Source organism: Haliotis asinina, chromosome 4 (assembly GCF_037392515.1).
Source record: "Haliotis asinina isolate JCU_RB_2024 chromosome 4, JCU_Hal_asi_v2, whole genome shotgun sequence".
Lineage (NCBI taxonomy): Eukaryota > Metazoa > Mollusca > Gastropoda > Lepetellida > Haliotidae > Haliotis > Haliotis asinina.
In genome coordinates, this window is record NC_090283.1 from 67,778,384 (window position 1) to 67,800,636 (window position 22,253).

A 22,253-nucleotide genomic window follows, 5' to 3' on the forward strand; every position below is an offset into this window, starting at 1 on the left:
TCTTTCCTGTTCGATAGGGGTTAGTGGCAGATTTTGCCGAGTGTGAACGCGAACGGTCTACCCACCAGTCAGTAATTTTCTTTCTCGAACCATTTCTCGTATCTTGTAGCCGTACACCACAATCGTTTCTCCACCGGTCGTCGGCGAATTGAGTAGCAGCAACAGTCGGTTCTTCCTTAATATTTGGCTATGGCAAACTTTCTGACGTATAGATTCCCTCCTGAACGTCTGTGGCTTTTCAGTGTTCGTTGCACGGAGGGGCTGCTTCTTCCATGTTTTGGGGCCTGGCGAAGTTGGGCAACGGTGTGTGACGAATACTGTTCCGATATCTCTGTGGTGGCGGGGGTTTACTGAAACTCATGATGCCTTACAATAGTGATAGTCTCTCGTCATGATTTTTTATCTGCTTAATTCAGCCAGCCAGCCACCCGTACACCGAGCTGAGAGACACACACATGCACTGCGACTCGTACACTCACAGGCTCGGAAGAGCAACCACCTCCATGGCGACCCGAGCACTTTTTTCCCCGACCGACTCACTTCAAAGTTCACTTCATGCTCACTTCAAAATTATTCCACCGCTTTTCATAATTGTTTTGCATGCACAATGATGAAACGGGGTAAGGGACTTGTCAAGGGCCCAGTTTTTAACATTGGGCCCAGTTTTTAACACTGGGCCCAGTTTTTAACATTGGGCCCAGTTTTTAACATTGGGCCCATGAGAAGGACCTGGTCCCGTTCCATCATTGTGTATACTACTACGACAGTACATGGACATTTTACTCTAGAAAATGTGACTGGAATGCTATAAGGAACATTCCACCGATCTCGCATTCTCACGATTTTGACCTTTGGAAATAACTTACAAATTCCAAGAAATCACTTAAACTCGATTTAGTTTATGTCAAGAATGTGTGCTTACGTATGCCATAAAGATCACGACTCTGAGTTTACTTTCCTTTACCGGAACATAGTGTTTTATCTTTCAGCTAAATACTTTGTGGCATATTCTATAGATGCCAGGATCAGAAGATCTCAAGCTCTCACCAAGAAAACAATATAGAGTATTCAAGTGAGTACGTTGATTGATAGTAGAAGGTTATATAGCAATTGATCATCACATGTCATTAAAAGCGTGCCTGCTACAACATTGTACAAGGTGGTGTACATATGAACAGAAAATTGTGTGTAAAGATGAACAGGCAAATGTAAACACAAACAATAAGAGATTATTTATCCCAGTAAAATCAAACCTGAAAACTGTGATTGAGGATCTAGTTATTTGATGTTTCGTGCGTTTTACTTTGTATGCTGATGGAACGATAATTCTATAAATCATTCCTTAAAAGGTAATTAATTTTGTACACAACGCTACTGGGTCATTGGTATATATTGGTATTGGTCTATAGACACACAGCATAACACATGTGCTATACACACGTACGTGTGTGGAGTGAACACACATGTGTAGCATAGTACACAGCCTTCACATTCATTCAGTATAAACTACTGTTCAGTTATCGATCCTAGTTCAATGCAGCTCGGTGACGCCTGTGTTCGGAAATGTCTGAGGTCTGTGGTGAAGTGGATTGCCCCGCCATATGTTACTGCATTACTGCATTAGGTCACTTGTCGCTGCTGCACACCAACGAGTCAAGGCTATTTACATAATTTCCAATTTCCAGTCCGGTTATATTTTCAAAAACCCAGAAATATTTTTAACATCTATGAAAATATGACCATCTTACATTCCAACTATTTCAGAATGTATGGAAATAAGTCTAAATCTAACTTTGTCATACACAATTCCAATTGTAATGAAACAAATTTAGAAAGCAGTTAACAGAAACGATGACCTTTTTACACACCTATATCGTGTAAAACTGTAGTAAAAACCTATGTACAAATACATATTCCTGAAATCTACTTTTTGTTTTGTTTTCTTTCATGGTGCCAAGTAATGATATGCCCTTGTCGGATGTCTCGAAGTTCGGATAACTCGATTTTTTCTTGGTTCCATGAATATCGAGACAACGATGTTCGACTGTGTGTTAAAGGTCACATCAACGCTCTTCTTTTTCATGACATGCAAAATAATTCAGCTTTGGTAGTCAAATGATGCATGCATTTCAAAAGCAGGTCACACCGACTTCTGATGCCACCTCATTTCGCAGTATGCACATATTCAAGGAAATAATGCCCCGTCTAAGGATAAGTATGTATCAAGGTTGATACATTTGTGTATACCCTCCCCGCTTCTTTCCCCGGATACCAAAGTCAGGCACATGTTACCATCGGACTAAGTCTGAAACAGCTTGTTTGCTACGTACGTCTTTGATAACGCCAGTAACAATCGATGTATGAACTTGTGACTAGGCAGCTGCCTCGGATCATATATTGAGGGCCTGTAAATGTTCCACGTATAAACTTTACATGGAGGATCGACTCGAAAGTCAACTGATGTAAGTAACTGTATGAATGTAGAAGCATGCCTGACATGCAGGGTTTAAGTGTTGTCTCATATTGCAGTCAGTCTCGCATACACGCCCTAGTGGCATTCCTATGTTGTCCTTAGAATAAAATAGAACCAGGGTCGCTGCCGCCTGTAAAAGCCCTACGTTTCCTACGTTCAGACCAGAATGTATTAGAGCCCGCAACATGTGCCCGAAACTATGTTTCCTTTAGAATATATTAGGGCTAGTGGCATTGCTATGTTTGCTTTTAGAGTATAGAGTCAGTGGCGTTGCTACGTACGTTCTTTTCAGAATATATATAAGCCAGTGGCATTGCTAGCAGATATTGCACTGCAAAGTCTATCTGTAAAGTCTGATATGTACATAGCTGTCTGTGGTGAGCCCACGGGTCGATGTATCGATGTCGATCGCGAGAACAGCATGGAAGGCACGGACGCAGACGTCGAGCTGTGTTTCCCGCAAAGGGGCACTCGTCATCATAGCAGTTGTCTCCCTTGTCTTAAGCGATGCAGGCTTCCCACTCTTCTTGCAGTAGTCAGCACATGACTCGACAGTGGCATGAAACAAAGCAGAAGCACTGTTAACACCATTGGTTTCAGCATGGTAATTAAAGTTATCTACAACACCAGGTTGCAACAATTGCCAGTTCAACCTTCCAATAAAATGTGGTCTTCTGGGTAAGATTATTCGAATTGATGACGGTGTTTACATACGTATTAAAAGACAATGAAAATGTTACTGTTCAACTTCATCAGATATATCAACATCATTAAACATTTCAAAAGCATGATCCGAGCATATAACGAACTTCTTAAGCTCATTATTAACACACTGGCTACGATCCAAGTTAAGAATTCGTAGGGCTACGAACGTTTCGAGCATAAGGGCCCTGGTTCGGAGTCTAGATACAAAGCCAGACAATATCCTCACTAGAACTGTTCAAGAAGGACACAGACTGTGAGTCTGATACCGTAACTGTGATGCCAACAGAGTTCCTGAAGGCATACCCATGGTTCTGACGAGATCTGCTGAAGAACGGAAACAACATCTTTGTGGTTAGGCCAAGTTTCGGCAAGGGAGATAATGAGATCGAGCCTCCATCTCCGGTCCGGGGCTTGAATGTTTTAATCAGTACAATATTACCTTTAGTTTCATTCAAACGGTAGAGTTTGTTATCAATCTGCAGCCTGTCTGATCTGAGTGTTGCAAATTTAACGTCTTGATTTGCGTCCATCATGTTATCTTCCTTGCAGATCGTATTGTCTGTATGTAGTCCAGGGATATTGACACTCCGTGTCTTTGAGATGTTTATTTGGTTGTAGGACACTGGTCCTGTCTTTCAGAGTCTTGCAGGTGACGAGAACCGGTCTGGGTCCAAGAGACCTGGATGGGAGACGGGTGACACGGTCCAGTCACATTTACTGTATTATGTAACAGGTCAATGACCTTCCTTTCAGTATCCCCGTTCGCTTCATCTGACGTTTCTTCTAGGTTGTAGAAGATAATATAATTCTGTTTTGAGATGCTTTCAGATGTTTTGTCAGTCTATGATATAACTTTCAGTTGTGAATTTTCCTCAGATATAGATAGAATGTTTTCATTCATTTCCTCTCACATCTTTTCTCTCTTTCATTAATTCACATGTGCATACCTCTCCCACTATTGCCGTTTGTCTTCTAGGCGGGTCCTGGTTTGTTTCCACATCGTTGCACAAAAGCAATAACAGTGATAACAACAGACAGTTTCAGGTAGAACCAGTGGCATTGCTACGTTCTTTCGTGAATATATTAGAGCCAGGGGTATCGGCATGTTCTTTTTAGAATATATCAGAATCAGTGATATTGCTACGCTATTTTCAGAATATACTAGAGTCAGTGGCATTGTTTTGATCCTCTTAGATTATATAGCAAAGTCAGTGGCTTTGCTATGTTGTTGTTGCACTATATTAGAGCCCGGGTCATTGCTATGGGTTTTTTTTCATAATATATTAGATCCAGTGGCATTGGTGTGTTCTTTTTAGAATATATTTGAGGTTGACGGAAATTCCGTTTTGCAAATATATATACCTTTATTTAGCAGGGTTTTTTTAGTGTTTGATAATCTACGATACTGGCGACGATCTCACGTAGGTTTCATTGACAGTTTGCATAATTGTAGTGTTTTGACAGATAATCGAACCTCATTGTTGTTCTCTAACACTTTTACGCAAATCCTGCAGCACAACCAGTGAGTGAGTGAGTTAAGTTTGACGCCGCTTTTAGCAATATTCCAGCAATATCACGGCGGGGGACACCAGAAAATGGGCTTCACACATTGTACCCATGTCGGGAATCGAACCCGGTGCAGCACAACCAAGCAACGCATCTTGGATTGCTGGGAATTCATTGGTTCCAAGGGATCACTTTACCGGTGGTCCCGGTATGCATTGTAAAATAAATAAATTATACTGTGTGTTATATACACATATCTCCTCAACCTTTGGATATTGTAGGTGATACCTACCATGGTTGGAGCAACATTTCTGGCAAGGAAAAGCAAGACAAGCTATCAGTCCGAGTGGGATGATGTGCTGCCTGTTCCCAAACTCAGCTTCTCTGTGGCATCTGTCCTCGTCTTCTGTCTGGCGGTGCTGTGTTTTGTGAACAGTTCTGGCGGGGAGTTTGTGTTTGACGACATATGGGCCATCACCAAAAACCAGGATATATTACCCGAAACTCCACTCACGGCTATATTTTCACACGATTTCTGGGGACAGGTGTTGGATGAGAAGAGTCACAAGTCATACAGACCAATTACTGTGATGACGTACAGGTGAGACATAATCGACAGGCCCCTTTTGTTTCGTTAAGACAGAACACGTTTTGTAGGATGTCATCGGAAATCGGAAACAAACCAGCAGAGATATAAACAGTTATTCGGTGTCATTATGCATCTGAAACAAATGTAATGTATGTAATGCCTGCTAACTCATACAATCGACATTTTTGCTTTTATATCGGGCAATGGCGCTTTCTTTCAAATGTTTAGAATCACTAGTGTAAGTACGTTGTATTGACACTTCAGGAAATAGCTCTAAAACTAGCTTTTGCAAAACATTCCATAATGTGCTGTTTACATATAGTCTTGCTATGTATTGTTAAAAAAATCCGTAACGTTCAAAAGACTGTCATCGTGAGTTCAATAAATGCTGAAAGTATCTGTGAAAATTGGCCACTTCTTAACTGTTCACATGTACGATATTTGCACATGCTTTTCAGTAGTTTGATGCGTGATCCTCCTGCAATTCATCTGCATAACGTTTACAGTTGGTTCCCCAAGGTAGTGGAGAAATCCATCTTCGATGTAGCTATCTGTATACTTAACATATATTGAGTGTTTTACGAGAGTCCATACTTTTGAAAGGAAGAGGAAGTATATTTGAAAAAAAAGATGACTGAATCTGTGTTTTTGTACACTTGTAGATTGTAATGAGTGGAAACTGTATTAAAGAGGAAATTGTGGAATGTAATGAGTGGAAACTGTAATGATTGTAAACTGTAATGAGTGGAAACCACCTTTTTAAGTTCATTCACTTGCTTTTCTCTTTGATTTGCAAGTGGAATTTCCTGTAGCACTTTTAAATATCCCCTACTGGATGTTGTTATCTCACGGATGCCTGCATCATGTCCAGGTGGAACTACGCATGGGCAGGTGGACTACATCCTCGGGGCTTCCATGTTGTCAACATCGTCCTGCACGGCTTGGTGTCAGTCATCTTCATGGCAGTGTTCTCTGTCCTCATGTCTGGTTACCAGGTGCACCAGGAATCTGCCAGGCCGGTGTTTGCCTCGCCCCGAGCTGCTCTCCTGTGTGCTGTACTGTTTGCTGTCCATCCAATCCACACTGAAAGTGTGAGTAGAACACGTTTTCATGTTGATATATTCGGTACAAAAAAGCTCAGACGAACACAGAAAGATGCTCAGACGAACACAGAAAGATGCTCAGACGAACACAGAAAGATGCTATTATGTATCCGCTCATAAACGAACTAGGTGTGAAAGAAACAACAAAGATGTGCTGCAGTTGACAAATCAGTATAGATCAACACAATGGCATCAATATGACAGTACATATGACAGTTTATGTAATTCAACAGCTGTGAATGTCAATGAATACAGTGATTGCACTGTCCACCATCAGCTACAGTAATGCAGCTGTCACATAGCTGGTCTTCCGGTGTCTTGACACATAATGTGAGATCAGAGACTATAGCTAGCGCCCATTATGTACCTCCACTGTAACCCTTTCCAGATCATTGTATATCACATTCCGTGGGTCAGAAGACATTCCAGATAACATTCTAACTATAAAGTCTAAATATAGCACAGCCCGGCCATTGCTGCACAACGTATAACGCTTATAGCAAGATTAGTAATAATAATTGTCTGCGGTACTTACTCAGATACCTGGGGATCACACATACATGCTAACTGTTAGGCGCGGGGATCTACTCAAGGATACTACGCAAATGTGCCTAGCTTGGGACCGAAGCCTAGGTGCCACCACCGGGGATCGAACCCGGGCAACAATTGGCAACCGCCGTACTACTGCACTACATGGACAGCACATCAATAAACGCATCAATAAACCAAAATGCAACATACGTCATATTTGGGATTTCACCTTCTTAGTAAAGTACAAATTCTAGTACTTTTTGTAGGTTGAGTCCCATCCGGGATTCGAGCCCGCACCCTCAGAGTGAGGCACCTAATGGCCAGCACACAAAGTCAGCTGCCTTTCCCGCTCAGCCACCTCGACTACCACAAAAATGGAAGTCGGAGGACTGATAGTCTAGACTGCGTACTTTGTGCACCCGTCTGATAAGTGGGAAAAGTTTCCATGTGAATGAGGGAGTTTAGGTTTATAGTGACAAGGACACATGCGGGAAATAAATCAGTTAACCCATTTTCATTCCTCTTACTCGAACAGCTCACTGAACGATAATGACGGAAAATTGTGACTCCTAGACTTCCCAATGTTCCAGGTAGCAGGGATCGTAGGTCGAGCTGACCTGCTCTGTGCCTTGACCTTCCTGCTATCATTCCTTCTGTATGCCAGGGGGTGCCTCTCACGTAAGTCTTCGTAGCTATCATATGCTGACTGTTGTATACACTTTGTCAGGGGTGCCTCTCACGGAAGTCTTCGTAGCTATCATATGCTGACTGTTGTATACACTTTGTCAGGGGTGCCTCTCACGGAAGTCTTCGTAGCTATCATATGCTGACTGTTGTATACACTTTGTCAGGGGTGCCTCTCACGGAAGTCTTCGTAGCTATCATATGCTGACTGTTGTCTACACTTTGTCAGGGGTGCCTCTCACGTAAGTTTTCGTAGCTATCATATGTTGACTGTTGTATACACTTTGTCAGGGGAGCCTCTCACGTAAGTCTTCGTAGCTATCATATGCTGACTGGTGTATACACTTTGTCAGGGGTGTCTCTCACGTAAGTCTTCGTAGCTATCATATGCTGACTGTTGTATACACTTTGTCAGGGGTGTCTCTCACGTAAGTCTTCGTAGCTATCGTATGCTGACTGTTGTATACACTTTGTCAGGGGTGCCTCTCACGTAAGTCTTCGTAGCTATCGTATGCTGACTGTTGTATACACTTTGTCAGGGGTGCCTCTCACGTAAGTCGTCGTAGCGATCATAGGTAACATACAAGCTGTCATTCTCCCATTCTACTGTATGCCAGGGCATGCGTCATTCGTAAGCTGATTCGCCAATAATATTGAAGACATGTTACATTCTAAACACTAAACACCAAATACATGGCTGTCTCCCTCTGCTTACTGCGTTTGTCTTTTCTTAATATAGAAATGAATAAACGGTGTCTATCTCCAGTGTATTACGCAGATCGGTTTGATGGACGTCACTGAGATTATTCACGAGAGTGTCAATAAATACATCTGTAATTTCAGGTTCATGCCTGGTCAGCTACCGTCCCGGGTCCTTCTCCCTGGTGTCTATACTGGCCAGTATGTGTCTGTGTGTCGTGTCCACCTTCTGTAAGGAGCAGGGCATCACTGTCATAGTAAGTACTTTTATGCCTGGTCAACTACCGTTCCGAGTACTTCTCCCTGGTGTCTATACTGGCCAGTATGTGTCTGTGTGTCGTGTCCACCTTCTGTAAGGAGCAGGACATCACTGCCATAGTAAGCGGTATCTTAAAGCAGTTGCAGCTTTTCTCAAAGCACGTGGTGCTGGAATCAAAGAAATCTGCCATCACACGGTTTACTATTAGTACGAAATATCTGAAAGGAGGTTCATCGATTTATACATGTATCTGTGATTAAATCATGACTAATTAGTTATCTTCAAGCTAACGTTAGGAAAATCATTGCTGTATTCCCCATATCGTTTATTTACCGTAGAGATCATTGGCAAAAATAGAAAAGAACACACACCTTACCGCTAATGGGGTGAACTCATGGCAAACAGGTATCATTATACAGAAACTATGGCTGCTTCAGGTCACAGTTACCGAGAGCACATTTATGAATTAAAAAGAAAACATGTTGATGTGTACCTGATATCTTCGTCCCTAACTTTAGATCACTGTTGTATTTCCAGGGCATATGTAGCGTGTTCGACATCGTCGTTGTGTGTAGACTCGACCCTTTCCAGCTGCCGTCTGTGATAAAAGATACCATCAAGAGTAAGGTGAAAGAATTAAATATTCTCATAAACATATGCCACGTTTCTATGAAAAATATTTTTACTAGTAACAACAACTAGGAGATAAATCCTGCTCGTCATGAGGTGATTACTCATGATCTATCTTCCCTGCTTGCGTTGTGTAAACACACATGCACACACACACGTACGCACGCATGTATGTACCTACTCGTAAATGCAGTTCAAAAACTTTGATAGTACAGCTTACTTCAACGCGAACAACAGCCAAACACCTTTTTCACTCAAGACATAACGTACACAAGACATAACGGGGTGGGCGGGTAGCCTTGTGTTAAGGCGTTCTCTCATCACGTGGAAGACCCGGGTTCTCCTCACATGGGCACGATGTATGAATCCCATGTCTGGTCTCACCTGCCGTGAAATTGCTACAATGTTATTGAAGCGGCGTAAAACTGAACTCACACACTCACTAGTTCACAGGTAATATCTTGTGTGAATCACATTGGCTATTTGTACCTGTAAACCCAAAAGTAAGTGAAGTTCAGTGGTTGCTATATAGATCATGAATTTAAGTTGACTGCGTATAATTATCCAAATCTGTTTTGTAGTATACCTACATATCTAAAATTATGCAGACAATTTAGTCGAGAAACTTTACATAACTACGAGGAAGATTACAGAGGAGTATGAACTATGGTTGTGAAGATGTGTCGCTGCAACCCTGTTAGACTACCGTATGATTTCATTGCAGAAGAAATGGGTGGCGGGACTCATCAAACGTCATCTCATCCTGTTACTGACCGGCGTTTTACTCCTCCTCATCAGGCTGTGGATAATGAGATCATCAACCCCCAATTTCTCAGAGGATGACAATCCACACACCATGGTCAACGGCACAATATTTAAAGTAAGATGCTGAATAGGTTATCTGTTGTCATACACACTAGGGTACAGTATGAGAATTCCTACTAACATATATCATGTGAGGTGGCTCTATATTGACAGGGGGCCGTGGGGTAGTCCAGTGTTTAAAGCGTTCGCTCATCACGCCGAAAGCCCGGGTTCGATTCCCCACATGGGTACTATGTGTGAAGCTCATTTTCTGGTGTCCCCCGTCGTGATATTGCTAAAAGCCGCGTAAAACTGAACTCACTCATTCACTATATTGAAACTATCGATTTGCCGAAGTCAGTCTCTAGTCTCAGTGAAAATTGCTTTTAAAATTTATGTCTCTGCATCATTCACGTTCTTGTACCAACAACAAAAATTTACTTTCAGATTTTAAACTACAACTACCTTTATGCAATGAACGCTTGGTTGCTGTTGAATCCATGGTGGCTGTGTTTTGATTGGTCGATGGGCTGTATACCTGTCATCACCTCATTGGCTGATCTCAGAATACTGGCAGTTATAGCTCTCTGGGCGGCGTTTGCCGCTTTGTTCCACCATTGTTACCATGGTGATCTAACAAGTCATCGGAGGTATGTCCAGTTTTGCTGTTATGAACATATTGTGTTGTGCATTTGTGCATATGAACTGGAGTAAAAGCTACTTAAAACTTTATAAAATCGTTATAAGTACAGCTAAAATATGCTGAAATCAATTATATCTCTCTTAGACAACACATGGTTTTTGTCAGCAGTAAACTTGAAATCAATTCAGTATGGGATACCATGGATACTATACGTGAGTGCCAAAACAACATTTGCTGAACTGTATCATGCCTTCTTTTTCAGGATCCTGATAATTTCACTAGCAACGCTGGGTGTTCCCTTCCTGCCAGCCAGCAACCTGTTTTTCCGTGTGGGCTTCGTGATCGCAGAGAGGATTCTGTACCTGCCCTGTGCTGGCTTCTGTATGTTGGTGGTGCTCGGAGCCAGGCAGATTTGTCATCAGCTGCAACAACGTTTAGTAGCAAAGAAGGTAGAGCTATAACGAACATTCACAGCTCAATAATAATCGTCTCAGTTGGTTTGTGGAACTCATCATTTTAGGACGGAATAATGCAGATCGCGAGATGTATGAGCGATACACAACGTTAGCAATTAGAATGTTTGCAGAACAAATGACGGACACTGCTCAGTAACAATCGAATGTTGATATATCGCCCCAGTCCGCTGCAAGCAAGTTTTAAGGTATAATAATAAAGGAACGCCCAATGTATCCACTGAACCACTCATGACTACAAAACAGATTTAGAACGTACTCTGTATGAAACACGTATTAACAATAAATTAATGAAAAAGATATTGAACAGCTGACGATTGGACGAATCAGGTAAGAGTTCTCTTTGACTGTAGAATATTTCAGACAGACAGACAGACAGACAGACAGAAGTCTTCTGATAATTCAAACAATTCATATTTATCCGGTTATTGAGATTGTAGATTCTGATTATTCAGGTGGCTCTGTTTATACAGATTGCGCAGAAAATGCAGGACTGAAATGTTCAAAATTTGTAAGGAGTGAGTGAGTTTAGTTTTACACCGCATTCAACAATCTATCCAGCTATATGTCGGATATAATATAAATAATCGAGTCTGGACCAGACAATCCAGTGATTAACATCATGAGCACCGATATGCGCAATTGCGACATGTGGCAACCAAGTCAGCGAGCCTGACCATCCGATGCCTCTTGCGACAAGCATGGTTAATGAAGGCCAATATTCTAACCGGACCTTCACGGGTAAATGTGAAAGGAGTCGAGCGTTCCCAAATTGTCCCGAAAACACGTAAATCATATTATGACGTTTTGATTTAAATGATAGCTTTTTCTTTTTAACAAGCATTTGCAAGATGTTTATCGACGTAGGGATAGGATTCTAGGTTTGCCAGCACCATTACCGTGCTCGAGGTTAGTACACCAAATTTGAGCATTGCAGCACTCCGGATGTCCACCCTTGTCAGGCTGACATGGAATATAAATGAAAGGGTGCTAACCAAACTCACTCACTCCAGCTATTCACTCCTGGTATCAGCAATATCTGACAGTAAAGAATAAACATCTGTTTCACATTATGTCCATCACTGGATAGTCTTGTCTTGACACGGTTATACAGACCGCAGTCATACAGTAATATTGCTTAATTAGACAAACCCAATACACTTGATCAGAATATAACTGGAGTTGTTCTGTCGACTTTTTTGGCATAGAGGTCTTTAGGGTATGGAAACGATTCATCAAAATATGATGACTTTGTGAACATAGTGTCTCAGGCCGGATTATTGTTATGAATAATGAATTATGGTTATTTCTACTTGTGGCGATACTTGCATGGGTCAGGTTTCATCAGGAGCTTTTATATTTCAGATTGTGTCATCAGGTTTCATGTTCGTCATCTTGGTGTTTTTCTTGCGATCAGCTGAGGTACGTTCACCCTCATTTTCTGATGATATCTTAAATATCATGTGACCAGAGATGATGATTTCGTAGCCATGGAGATGGGAACTCGATATCAGTGACTCACTCGTTTGAAGGGAAAGCCCTTTGCGGTAGACTTCACACTTGCACAAGATTACAAAATATTGTAGACCCGTGAAGGTCCGGGGTAGAATAGGCCTTCAGCAACCCATGCTTGCCATAAAAGGCGACTATGCTTGTCGTAAGACGCGACTAACGGGATCGGGTGACCAATGACTTCATTGACACATGTCATTGGTTCCCAATTGCGCAGATAGATGCTCATGCTGTTGATCATTGGATTGTCTGGTCCAGACTCGATTATGTACAGACCGCTGCTGCATGGCTGGAATATTGCTGAGTGTGGCGTAAAACTAAACTCACTCACTCATCCATTCTCTACAAAATACTGTCAACTTTATAACCTCTGCTGACTGACATGCTAGCATGATTGAATAAAGGCTTGCTTTATGGTTGTATTAACCGTTGTAACAAGCCACGAAAGGTGGACCTGTAAAGATCTAGGTTATATTAGAATTGGTCTACAATAACCCATACATAAGGTATCACACGACTAAGAAGATCAGGAGTTTAAGTTTGACTTATTCGATGTATGTCAACTTATCAGGTCGGTTGTGTAGGTCGATCCTTATGATGTCAATCACTGGTCTCGCTTGTCCATCCGACATATAGCTGAAAAATGACTCAGTGCGGCTAACAAATCAAAGATCGAATCGTAGAATTATGCAGCTCCATTGTTTCAGCGTTGTAACGAGTATCGAGAGGAACTGACCTTATACGCATCTGGACTGAAAGTCTGCCCACTCAATGCCAAGGTAGGAAGTGTAGGCCACGGTAGGGAGTAGTGTCGCGGTTAAGAATTTACCGTGACAAACGATGTAAGAAATCCCCTTGTGAACCAGCAAAACAGAACAAAGACAAGGCATAAACGTTCCAATTATGTTATTATGCAACGAGAGCAAGGTAATTTCACTATGCCGATTACAAACACAATTCAAGAGAGACAAAATCTAAGACAGTGGGTCACAAAAATTCAATAGATCAAACTCACCAAAGTCTCAGTACGAGAGGTAATCAACTCTGCAGAATGTCAACACAGCGATCGGTGTGACAGCAGATAAGGTAGGTCAGGCGTTGACGGATTTTGATGATCAAGCGTGGCGGTGATGTAACTCCAGCAAATATGAATGAGTGTCCCCTTCCACACGGCAACCAACCATTTCCCGAAAGTTCGGGCACAAATGAACAACGTCAACACTGTAGAATGCCCTCGAATAAGTCTCCCGGAAGTAGACACATAGAAACCTAGGAGCAGATAAAAACAGAATCCTAAAAGTGTTGACCAGCTATTAAAACGAAATGTGACCCATCATATTTAATATTTAAAACACTAAACATTGTGACCCAATAATAATTATTACTGAATTAATAACATAATACACAGAAAATACACACTCGTAACAGTAGACGTCAAGGTAGGGCGTGGGGAGTAGACGCCATACGGCGAATTGACAAGATTCTCACAGACACATATTCTTTACAATGAATTCTTTACGTCGCTTTTGGCAACATTGCAGCAACGTTATCAGGGGCCGACACAGCTTTTTAGGGGGTCGGGGCGGGAGTTGAGCATTTTTAAAAAAAAGGGATAACACAATTTCAGGACATGGTTGGGGGACTTTTTACTGTCCACCGTCTGAATATTGCGGTGTAAATCAAAACTCACTAACTCACTCATTTGTATTTTAGGCTTCCGGCCCATATGCACAGTAAACATAATAGAGTAAGTGGCACAATCAGGTGTTACTTGCAAGATCAAGTCAATTGGGATATACAGCAAATAAGCTATTTCGAAGATTAAGATCAGTTAAAGACCAAAATTCTTTCCCAGGTCATTTAGCCTAATGGGCAAGAACAGTGGAAAATATTTCAATGGATAATTTTGTCCTTTCCTTGATCAATACACTCAATTGAAGAAAAAAAATAAAAAGCTACTCCCTGTTTGAAATTTTTAATCATTTTAAATCAAACACGTGTAAATAACATAATAAGTGTCGGTGAGATTTCAAAATTGACATGTTTGATCATCAGTACTTTAAGACGAATTTCAGAGAAGTTAAAGTCAAAGTGACGACAGGTGGTGCAACCGAGTCAAGAACGTGTATGGCCTCCTTGAGTGTTGACAACGGCGTTGCAATTATCTGTACAAGGAGTGGATGAGACGGTTGACTCTGTGATACGCCTGAGAGAATTAACTTGCAGTAGTCGGCCTTGGCAGCACATCACTGAGACTCCACTAATCCTCGTCCCACAAGTGTTCTAATTTTTTTTGACCCGTGAAGGTCCCGGGGTAGAATGGGCCTTCAGAAACCCATGCTTGCCATAAAAGGCGACTCAGCTTGTCGTAAGAGGCGACTAACGGGATCGGGTGGTCAGGCTCGCTGACTTGGTTGACGCGTGTCATCGGTTCCCAATTGCGCAGATCGATGCTCATGTTGTTGATCACTGGATTGTCTGGTCCAGACTCGATTATTTACAGACCGCCGCCATATAGCTGTAATATTGCTGAGTGCGGCGTAAAACTAAACTCACTCACTTCTATCGTTTTTTGTCTGGACTGAGGGTTGCCTATTGCCAGTTTGCTGGCCGTGTTGACTGAGGACGTCTCTAGTTGCTCTGGAAGTATGGGCACAATCATCTGCAAAACGCTCCCCACGTCGTGGCCACACCCACACTCTGCCATTCGCCTTCGAAACGTGTGTGAAGAAATTCTCCTTCAGTGATTCTATATAACATGTATTAATGTCCACAGATCCACTACAATCTTGCTAGAGTCCAGACTGATAACAACAATACAGACGTCGCTATCCAGGAATTCAGAGAGGCTCTGAAGTAAGTTGGTAGAAGGGTCTCTCGACGACTAATTCCAGACCGTGTTGTTCAGCTGTGTTACTGCAGAATGAGATGTCAAACCAACAAATACTCATGATATAGTCACAGTTGCACAACAGACTGTCTTAACAAAGTGAAAAGGTTTTCTTCGTGTCTATATGCATATTCATCAACTTAAAACTTACCGGTTCTCGTTTGTAGTTCAATTGTTCAATTAGTTTCCCGCCTACACTCTTGTCTTCATGTTCTCGGTCTTTCTGAAAGGGGTAAATAATTCAATCACGATCTCAATGGTTCATAATATGCCCTGTTCATTCACATGTCCCCTTTTATGACATCTGAGGGGTTCCAGACCTTTTCACTTATTTACATGGTATTTCTCTAGGCTAAAACCGGAACATGTTGGAGCAATGAACAACTTGGCCTCCATCCTCAAAAGAAAAGGTGAATTTGATGAAGCAGAGGAGCTGCTGGAGAGAGCTGTCAGTATCAGGTACCATACCGGTGTCATCTCAGAAATAGCCCAGAGGATAAATTATCCAGTTGTGCACTTCTTCTTACAAGCATGACATTTAGCATGAATAAAATATTTTTTGTGCTATTTACCGTTACTTCAGTACTTCATATTTTTTCCAAATTCTCCTACATCAAATACGAAAATGTGGGAGATTCATAGTCATTGCCCATCTATCTGTCTTGTCTATCTTTACTGGTTAGGTCTACAGAAGTCAATTTATATCATGACAACCTAGAAATGGGAAGATTGACGGATATTATTCTAAATGGCTGCGACATAGACAACATCAGTTAAATAAGTATGAGACCCTCCAATGTTAGAACATTTTTTTACATTTCAATCTCTCACAATCAATTGGATGATTCCTATCAAAAACCTCACTTTGGAGAGCACAACCCTGTTCGCTACGTTCTTAATACTTTCAATTTGACGATATATACTTTATTGATGTTTTAAACAATAACATAATGCCATAAACAAATTAAGTAGTCGACATTATATTTACCGAAGCACCGCGGTATTTTCTCACATAACACGCATCGAGTAGGGGACGAGTCTTCTTGGAGGTTACGGGAAGGGGCGAGTGATGACGAATGTCTTTGAACACCATTTAGAAGTAATCCACACAAGGGCGAGAATTTATGGTCGATATCAATCTTATATTTAACTCAAAGGACCTCAAAAGAAAGAAGTTGACCTCTGTTAGTTCTGGCCTCAAGGAAATAGTTCATCCAAATCTAACCTGAGGTCATCATCATTATCCAGGAATTTGACATTAATGCATCTTGCCCCCCATGTTTTGTATTCCAGACCAGACCACGTGGAGGCATGGATGAACCTAGGAGTTGTACAGGCAACACTGAATAAGAATGAGTCGGCAAACAACAGCTTTGGTAATGCTCTCCTATACTGCAAGGTGCCCACAGACTGCATGTTTAATCTTGGCAAGCTGGTGAGTACTAGTTCTACACTGCTTTTACCCTAAAATAGTAAAATAACGGATGTTTCAGTGATTACAACTGGTGTTTTCTACCACCAGTACTGGCACCTTGGACGCCACACGGACGCCATCGACGCCTTCCACAATGTAACGCAGGAGGCACCAACACACACTGCAGCCTGGGTACAGTACCTCCAGCTTCTGGATATTCAAAGTAAGATGCTAAGAGGGTTCAGCCTGGGTACAGTACCTCCAGCTTCTGGATGTTCTAAGTAAGATGCTAAGAGGGTTCAGCCTGGGTACAGTACCTCCAGCTTCTGGATGTTCTAAGTAAGATGCTAAGAGGGTTCAGCCTGGGTACAGTACCTCCAGTTTCTGGATGTTCAAAGTAAGATGCTAAGAGGGTTCAGCCTGGGTACAGTACCTCCAGTTTCTGGATGTTCAAAGTAAGATGCTATGAGGGTTCAGCCTGGGTACAGTACCTCCAGTTTCTGGATGTTCTAAGTAAGATGCTAAGAGGGTTCAGCCTGGGTACAGTACCTCCAGTTTCTGGATGTTCTAAGTAAGATGCTAAGAGGGTTCAGCCTGGGTACAGTACCTCCAGTTTCTGGATGGTCTAAGTAAGATGCTAAGAGGGTTCAGCCTGGGTACAGTACCTCCAGTTTCTGGATGTTCTAAGTAAGATGCCAAGAGGGTTCAGCCTGGGTACAGTACCTCCAGTTTCTGGATATTCAAAGTAAGATGCTAAGAGGGTTCAGCCTGGGTACAGTACCTCCAGTTTCTGGATGTTCTAAGTAAGATGCTAAGAGGGTTCAGCCTGGGTACAGTACCTCCAGTTTCTGGATGTTCTAAGTAAGATGCTAAGAGGGTTCAGCCTGGGTACAGTACCTCCAGTTTCTGGATGTTCTAAGTAAGATGCTAAGAGGGTTCAGCCTGGGTACAGTACCTCCAGCTTCTGGATAAACTAAGTAAGATGCTAAGAGGGTTCAGCCTGGGTACAGTACCTCCAGCTTCTGGATGTTCTAAGTAAGATGCTAAGAGGGTTCAGCCTGGGTACAGTACCTCCAGTTTCTGGATGTTCAAAGTAAGATGCTAAGAGGGTTCAGCCTTGGTACAGTACCTCCAGTTTTTGGATGTTCAAAGTAAGATGCTAAGAGGGTTCAGCCTGGGTACAGTACCTCCAGTTTCTGGATGTTCAAAGTAAGATGCTAAGAGGGTTCAGCCTGGGTACAGTACCTCCAGTTTCTGGATGTTCTAAGTAAGATGCTAAGAGGGTTCAGCCTGGGTACAGTACCTCCAGTTTCTGGATATTCAAAGTAAGATGCTAAGAGGGTTCAGCCTGGGTACAGTACCTCCAGCTTCTGGATGTTCTAAGTAAGATGCTAAGAGGGTTCAGCCTGGGTACAGTACCTCCAGTTTCTGGATGTTCTAAGTAAGATGCTAAGAGGGTTCAGCCTGGGTACAGTACCTCCAGCTTCTGGATAAACTAAGTAAGATGCTAAGAGGGTTCAGCCTGGGTACAGTACCTCCAGCTTCTGGATGTTCTAAGTAAGATGCTAAGAGGGTTCAGCCTTGGTACAGTACCTCCAGTTTCTGGATGTTCAAAGTAAGATGCTAAGAGGGTTCAGCCTGGGTACAGTACCTCCAGTTTCTGGATGTTCTAAGTAAGATGCTAAGAGGGTTCAGCCTGGGTACAGTACCTCCAGTTTCTGGATGTTCAAAGTAAGATGCTAAGAGGGTTCAGCCTGGGTACAGTACCTCCAGTTTCTGGATGTTCTAAGTAAGATGCTAAGAGGGTTCAGCCTGGGTACAGTACCTCCAGTTTCTGGATGTTCTAAGTAAGATGCTAAGAGGGTTCAGCCTGGGTACAGTACCTCCAGTTTCTGGATGTTCTAAGTAAGATGCTAAGAGGGTTCAGACTGGGTATAGTACCTCCAGCTTGTGGATGTTCTAAGTAAGATGCTAAGAGGGTTCAGCCTTGGTACAGTGCCTCCAGTTTCTGGATGTTCAAAGTAAGATGCTAAGAGGGTTCAGCCTTGGTACAGTGCCTCCAGTTTCTGGATGTTCAAAGTAAGATGCTAAGAGGGTTCAACCTGGATACAGAACCTCCAGTTTCTGGATGTTCAAAGTAAGATGCTAAGAGGGTTCAGCCTTGGTACAGTGCCTCCAGTTTCTGGATGGTCTAAGTAAGATGCTAAGAGGGTTCAGCCTTGGTACAGTGCCTCCAGTTTCTGTATGTTCTAAGTAAGATGCTAAGAGGGTTCAACCTGGATACAGTACCTCCAGTTTCTGGATGTTCTAAGATGCTTAAAGCGTTCTGTAATCAGATGCTTTTTAAAAACTGGCCTTCAAATTTTGAGTTACCAGGACATTCGAGGTGAATTTCAGCATACCATCATTTGTAACTGTAAAATAAATGCTGTTTTAATTTATGGCTATTTTGTCAACTGATAGCTGACGAGGATGGTGTAAATCCAGCTAGGGTCAATGTTGGGTGCTAATGTGATGTAATTCCGCATGGACCCTAGTATGGTGATATACCTTCAGCTGTTGGCACTCTATAGCCTGTTTCTACGTTGTACTGTCATATAAAGTTAACAAATCCCGGATGTGACTCAACCGATAAAAAATGTACTAGAATTTGTACTTTACTGGGAAAGTGAAATCCCAAGTATGACATATGTTGCATTTGACCACTTTCTAAATGGCATCGTGTAATCACAGCTTTCGGCCGTACAGAGCCATGTCAATTTACACTTATCAGAGGGGTACACAAACTACGCAGTCTAACTACCGGACTTTCAATTTTCTGGAAGTCGCGGTGGCTGAGCGGGCTAGGCGGCTGACTTTGTGTGCTGGCGACTAGGTGCCTTATTCTGAGGGTGCGGGTTCGGAAAAAGTACTTGAATTTGTACTTTACTAAGAAAGTTAAATCCCAGATATGACATATGTTGTAAAGTTAACGTGTTTTGAAGTTCATTATTACTCTTAATTTTATATTTGTGGCTAATTTACCTGTAACTTTTATGAACATATAACTTGTTTCAGTCACGATACGGTTGAAACATTAAGGAAGGATGACAATACATGGATGAACAACCGTTATCAAGCAAATGTTAGAACCTACACCGAAACGTCGCTCTCATAGCAATAAAGAAGTTGTTCATCGATATAGTGTCATCCTTCCTTACTAATCCAACTTCTAAATGCCCCTCAAAGAAGTGGTTCAAATACTGGCGATATGGCTTAAACACTATCCACTAAACCCAGTTACAATAATTGGTTTCCTGGACGATTTCCTTCCAGAGAAATGTATTCTGTAAGTGACTCAGCTGTTCTTGCATCCAGAGAAATACGACCGCGCCATTGAGGTTGGGGAGAAGGCGCTTGAGGTGTTGAAATATGAACCGGAGTTGACGTTTCGCTTGGCTACTATTTACCTAAAGACAGAGAAATACAAGGAAAGCGAAAAACACCTTCAGGATGCCATCAAGCGAGACAACCAGAATCCGTATATACTTCTGAATCTAGGTACGTCAGCTACACCTGTGCGTCAACCAGTCTTGCGTTTGATGTATAATGACAACCTGCTGTTTCATTCAAGGGAAAGTCCTAAATTAAAGCTCCATCAAACGAGACACTAAGCATCTACTTCTGCACGACATCCATACCCTTGAGCCGATGAAGTTTTTATTTTTAGCCTTTTTCTGAACCTCCATTCAAGGGAAACAGTTCTGAATCTCCATCAAACGAGATAACCAGTATCGACACTGCGACTGCCACACCCTTGAGCCACAATGAAACCTTAATATTATTTTTTATATCATAATTTATGTAGCCATTGAATATAATATTGAATGTATAGAAGTACTGCAGCTAGTTTTATCGAAATTCCATACTTTTAATTGTGCGTTAGTTCCCAATATCGACTACCTCGCCGTGTGGGAATCATTACCTATGCTGTATGTGAGCTACACAAATATCCCACATGTCTGATATGTGTGACGGACTGGAACATCCTCCATGTTTGGTGAATGTTCCGTCAAGGATAATCCTGCAGTCTGGTAATAGATGTCGATAGAAATATCGTCCATGCTTGGTATATACTAACACTAGGAATATCCTACGTGCATGTGACCCGCTACACATGGAACACAATGCATGCTCACCACATCAATGTGTGTGTTGTCAGTTTTCAAATTTGTGGATAACCACGCATATTTCCGTGTAGTGTAAACATCTAAGACCCTTGGAGGAGAAAGGGGGCGGTGGGATGGCCTAGTGGTTAAAGCGTTCGCTTGTTACGCCGAAGGCCCGGGTTCGATTCCCCACATGGGTACTATGTGTGCAGCCCAATTACTGTGCCCTCCGACATGATATTACAGGCATACTGCTACAAGCAGCGTACAGAGCAACTCACTCACTCACTTGAAATCTTATCCCATGTGATAATTGCAGTTGCATCCTACATAAACAGTGCAAAGACATGACTAGTGTGTATCACGTTCAACTTTTCATGTAAATGTTCTACTTTGTCTTTAGGTGTTCTGTATCATCGAACTGGGAATAAAGAGAAAGCGGAGACATCCTTCAAAAAGGCACTGAAGCTGGCGCCAAATGACCCGTTCATCCTAAAGAATCTCCAGGCGCTTCATACAAAGACGTTAAATATATGAACAGTTATTGACTTTTTTTTTGATTCAACGTGTTGTATACCCTTTGTTCTTTTATCATAAATCACGTGTATTTGTGTGGTGATTTCCTACATTATTTATAAAGTAAATTAACGGAGAATTCTTTCATTCTCTTAAGCTAGATATGTATACAATAATACAGACTGGGTACAATTCTTTCATTCCGTCGTGATGTTCAGTGGACACTGTTTATATCATCCATTCGATCCACTCATATAAACAGTGTCCACTGTTTCGTCACCGATACGTTTGTTCCAGTCAGTCTTGCATGACGAACTTTGGCATCATTGCACATGCAAAAAGAGTCAAATGGAGAAACGTTGTTGCTGCAGTCTCTACTGTGACGTCACAGACGTATACATATATGTGCAGTTGCAGCACACTACCACGAAGTCACGGCGACGATATTTTTGAGTGAGTGAGTGTAGGTTTACGCCGCACTCGGTAATATTCCAGCTATATGGCGGTGGTCTGTAAATAAACGAGTCTGGACCAGATTATCCAGTGATCAACAACATAAACATCGATCTACGCAGTGGCATGTGTCAACGATGACGTACCAGGCAAGTCAACAGACCCCTCAGGTCGCCTCTTAACCCCCTGGATGCCGAGGCGCACGTTTTCGTAAGGTTTGA

At 42.1% G+C, this 22,253-nt stretch overlaps 1 protein-coding gene across 1 annotated transcript; it reads left to right on the top strand.

The window, feature by feature from the left end:
• Positions 1–2,387: 2,387 nt before the first annotated feature.
• Positions 2,388–21,718, top strand: LOC137281805 (protein O-mannosyl-transferase TMTC4-like). Its single transcript, XM_067813424.1, has 17 exons — positions 2,388–2,462; positions 4,966–5,285; positions 6,145–6,364; positions 7,498–7,585; positions 8,435–8,547; positions 9,087–9,176; positions 9,904–10,059; positions 10,431–10,633; positions 10,889–11,075; positions 12,465–12,521; positions 13,319–13,390; positions 15,388–15,467; positions 15,853–15,960; positions 16,795–16,936; positions 17,024–17,138; positions 20,273–20,455; positions 21,467–21,718. Exons 2-17 carry the CDS (start codon positions 4,978–4,980, stop codon positions 21,598–21,600), a joined length of 2,256 nt encoding a protein of 751 aa, XP_067669525.1. The 5' UTR covers positions 2,388–2,462; positions 4,966–4,977; the 3' UTR covers positions 21,601–21,718.
• The last annotated feature ends 535 nt before the right edge of the window (positions 21,719–22,253 follow it).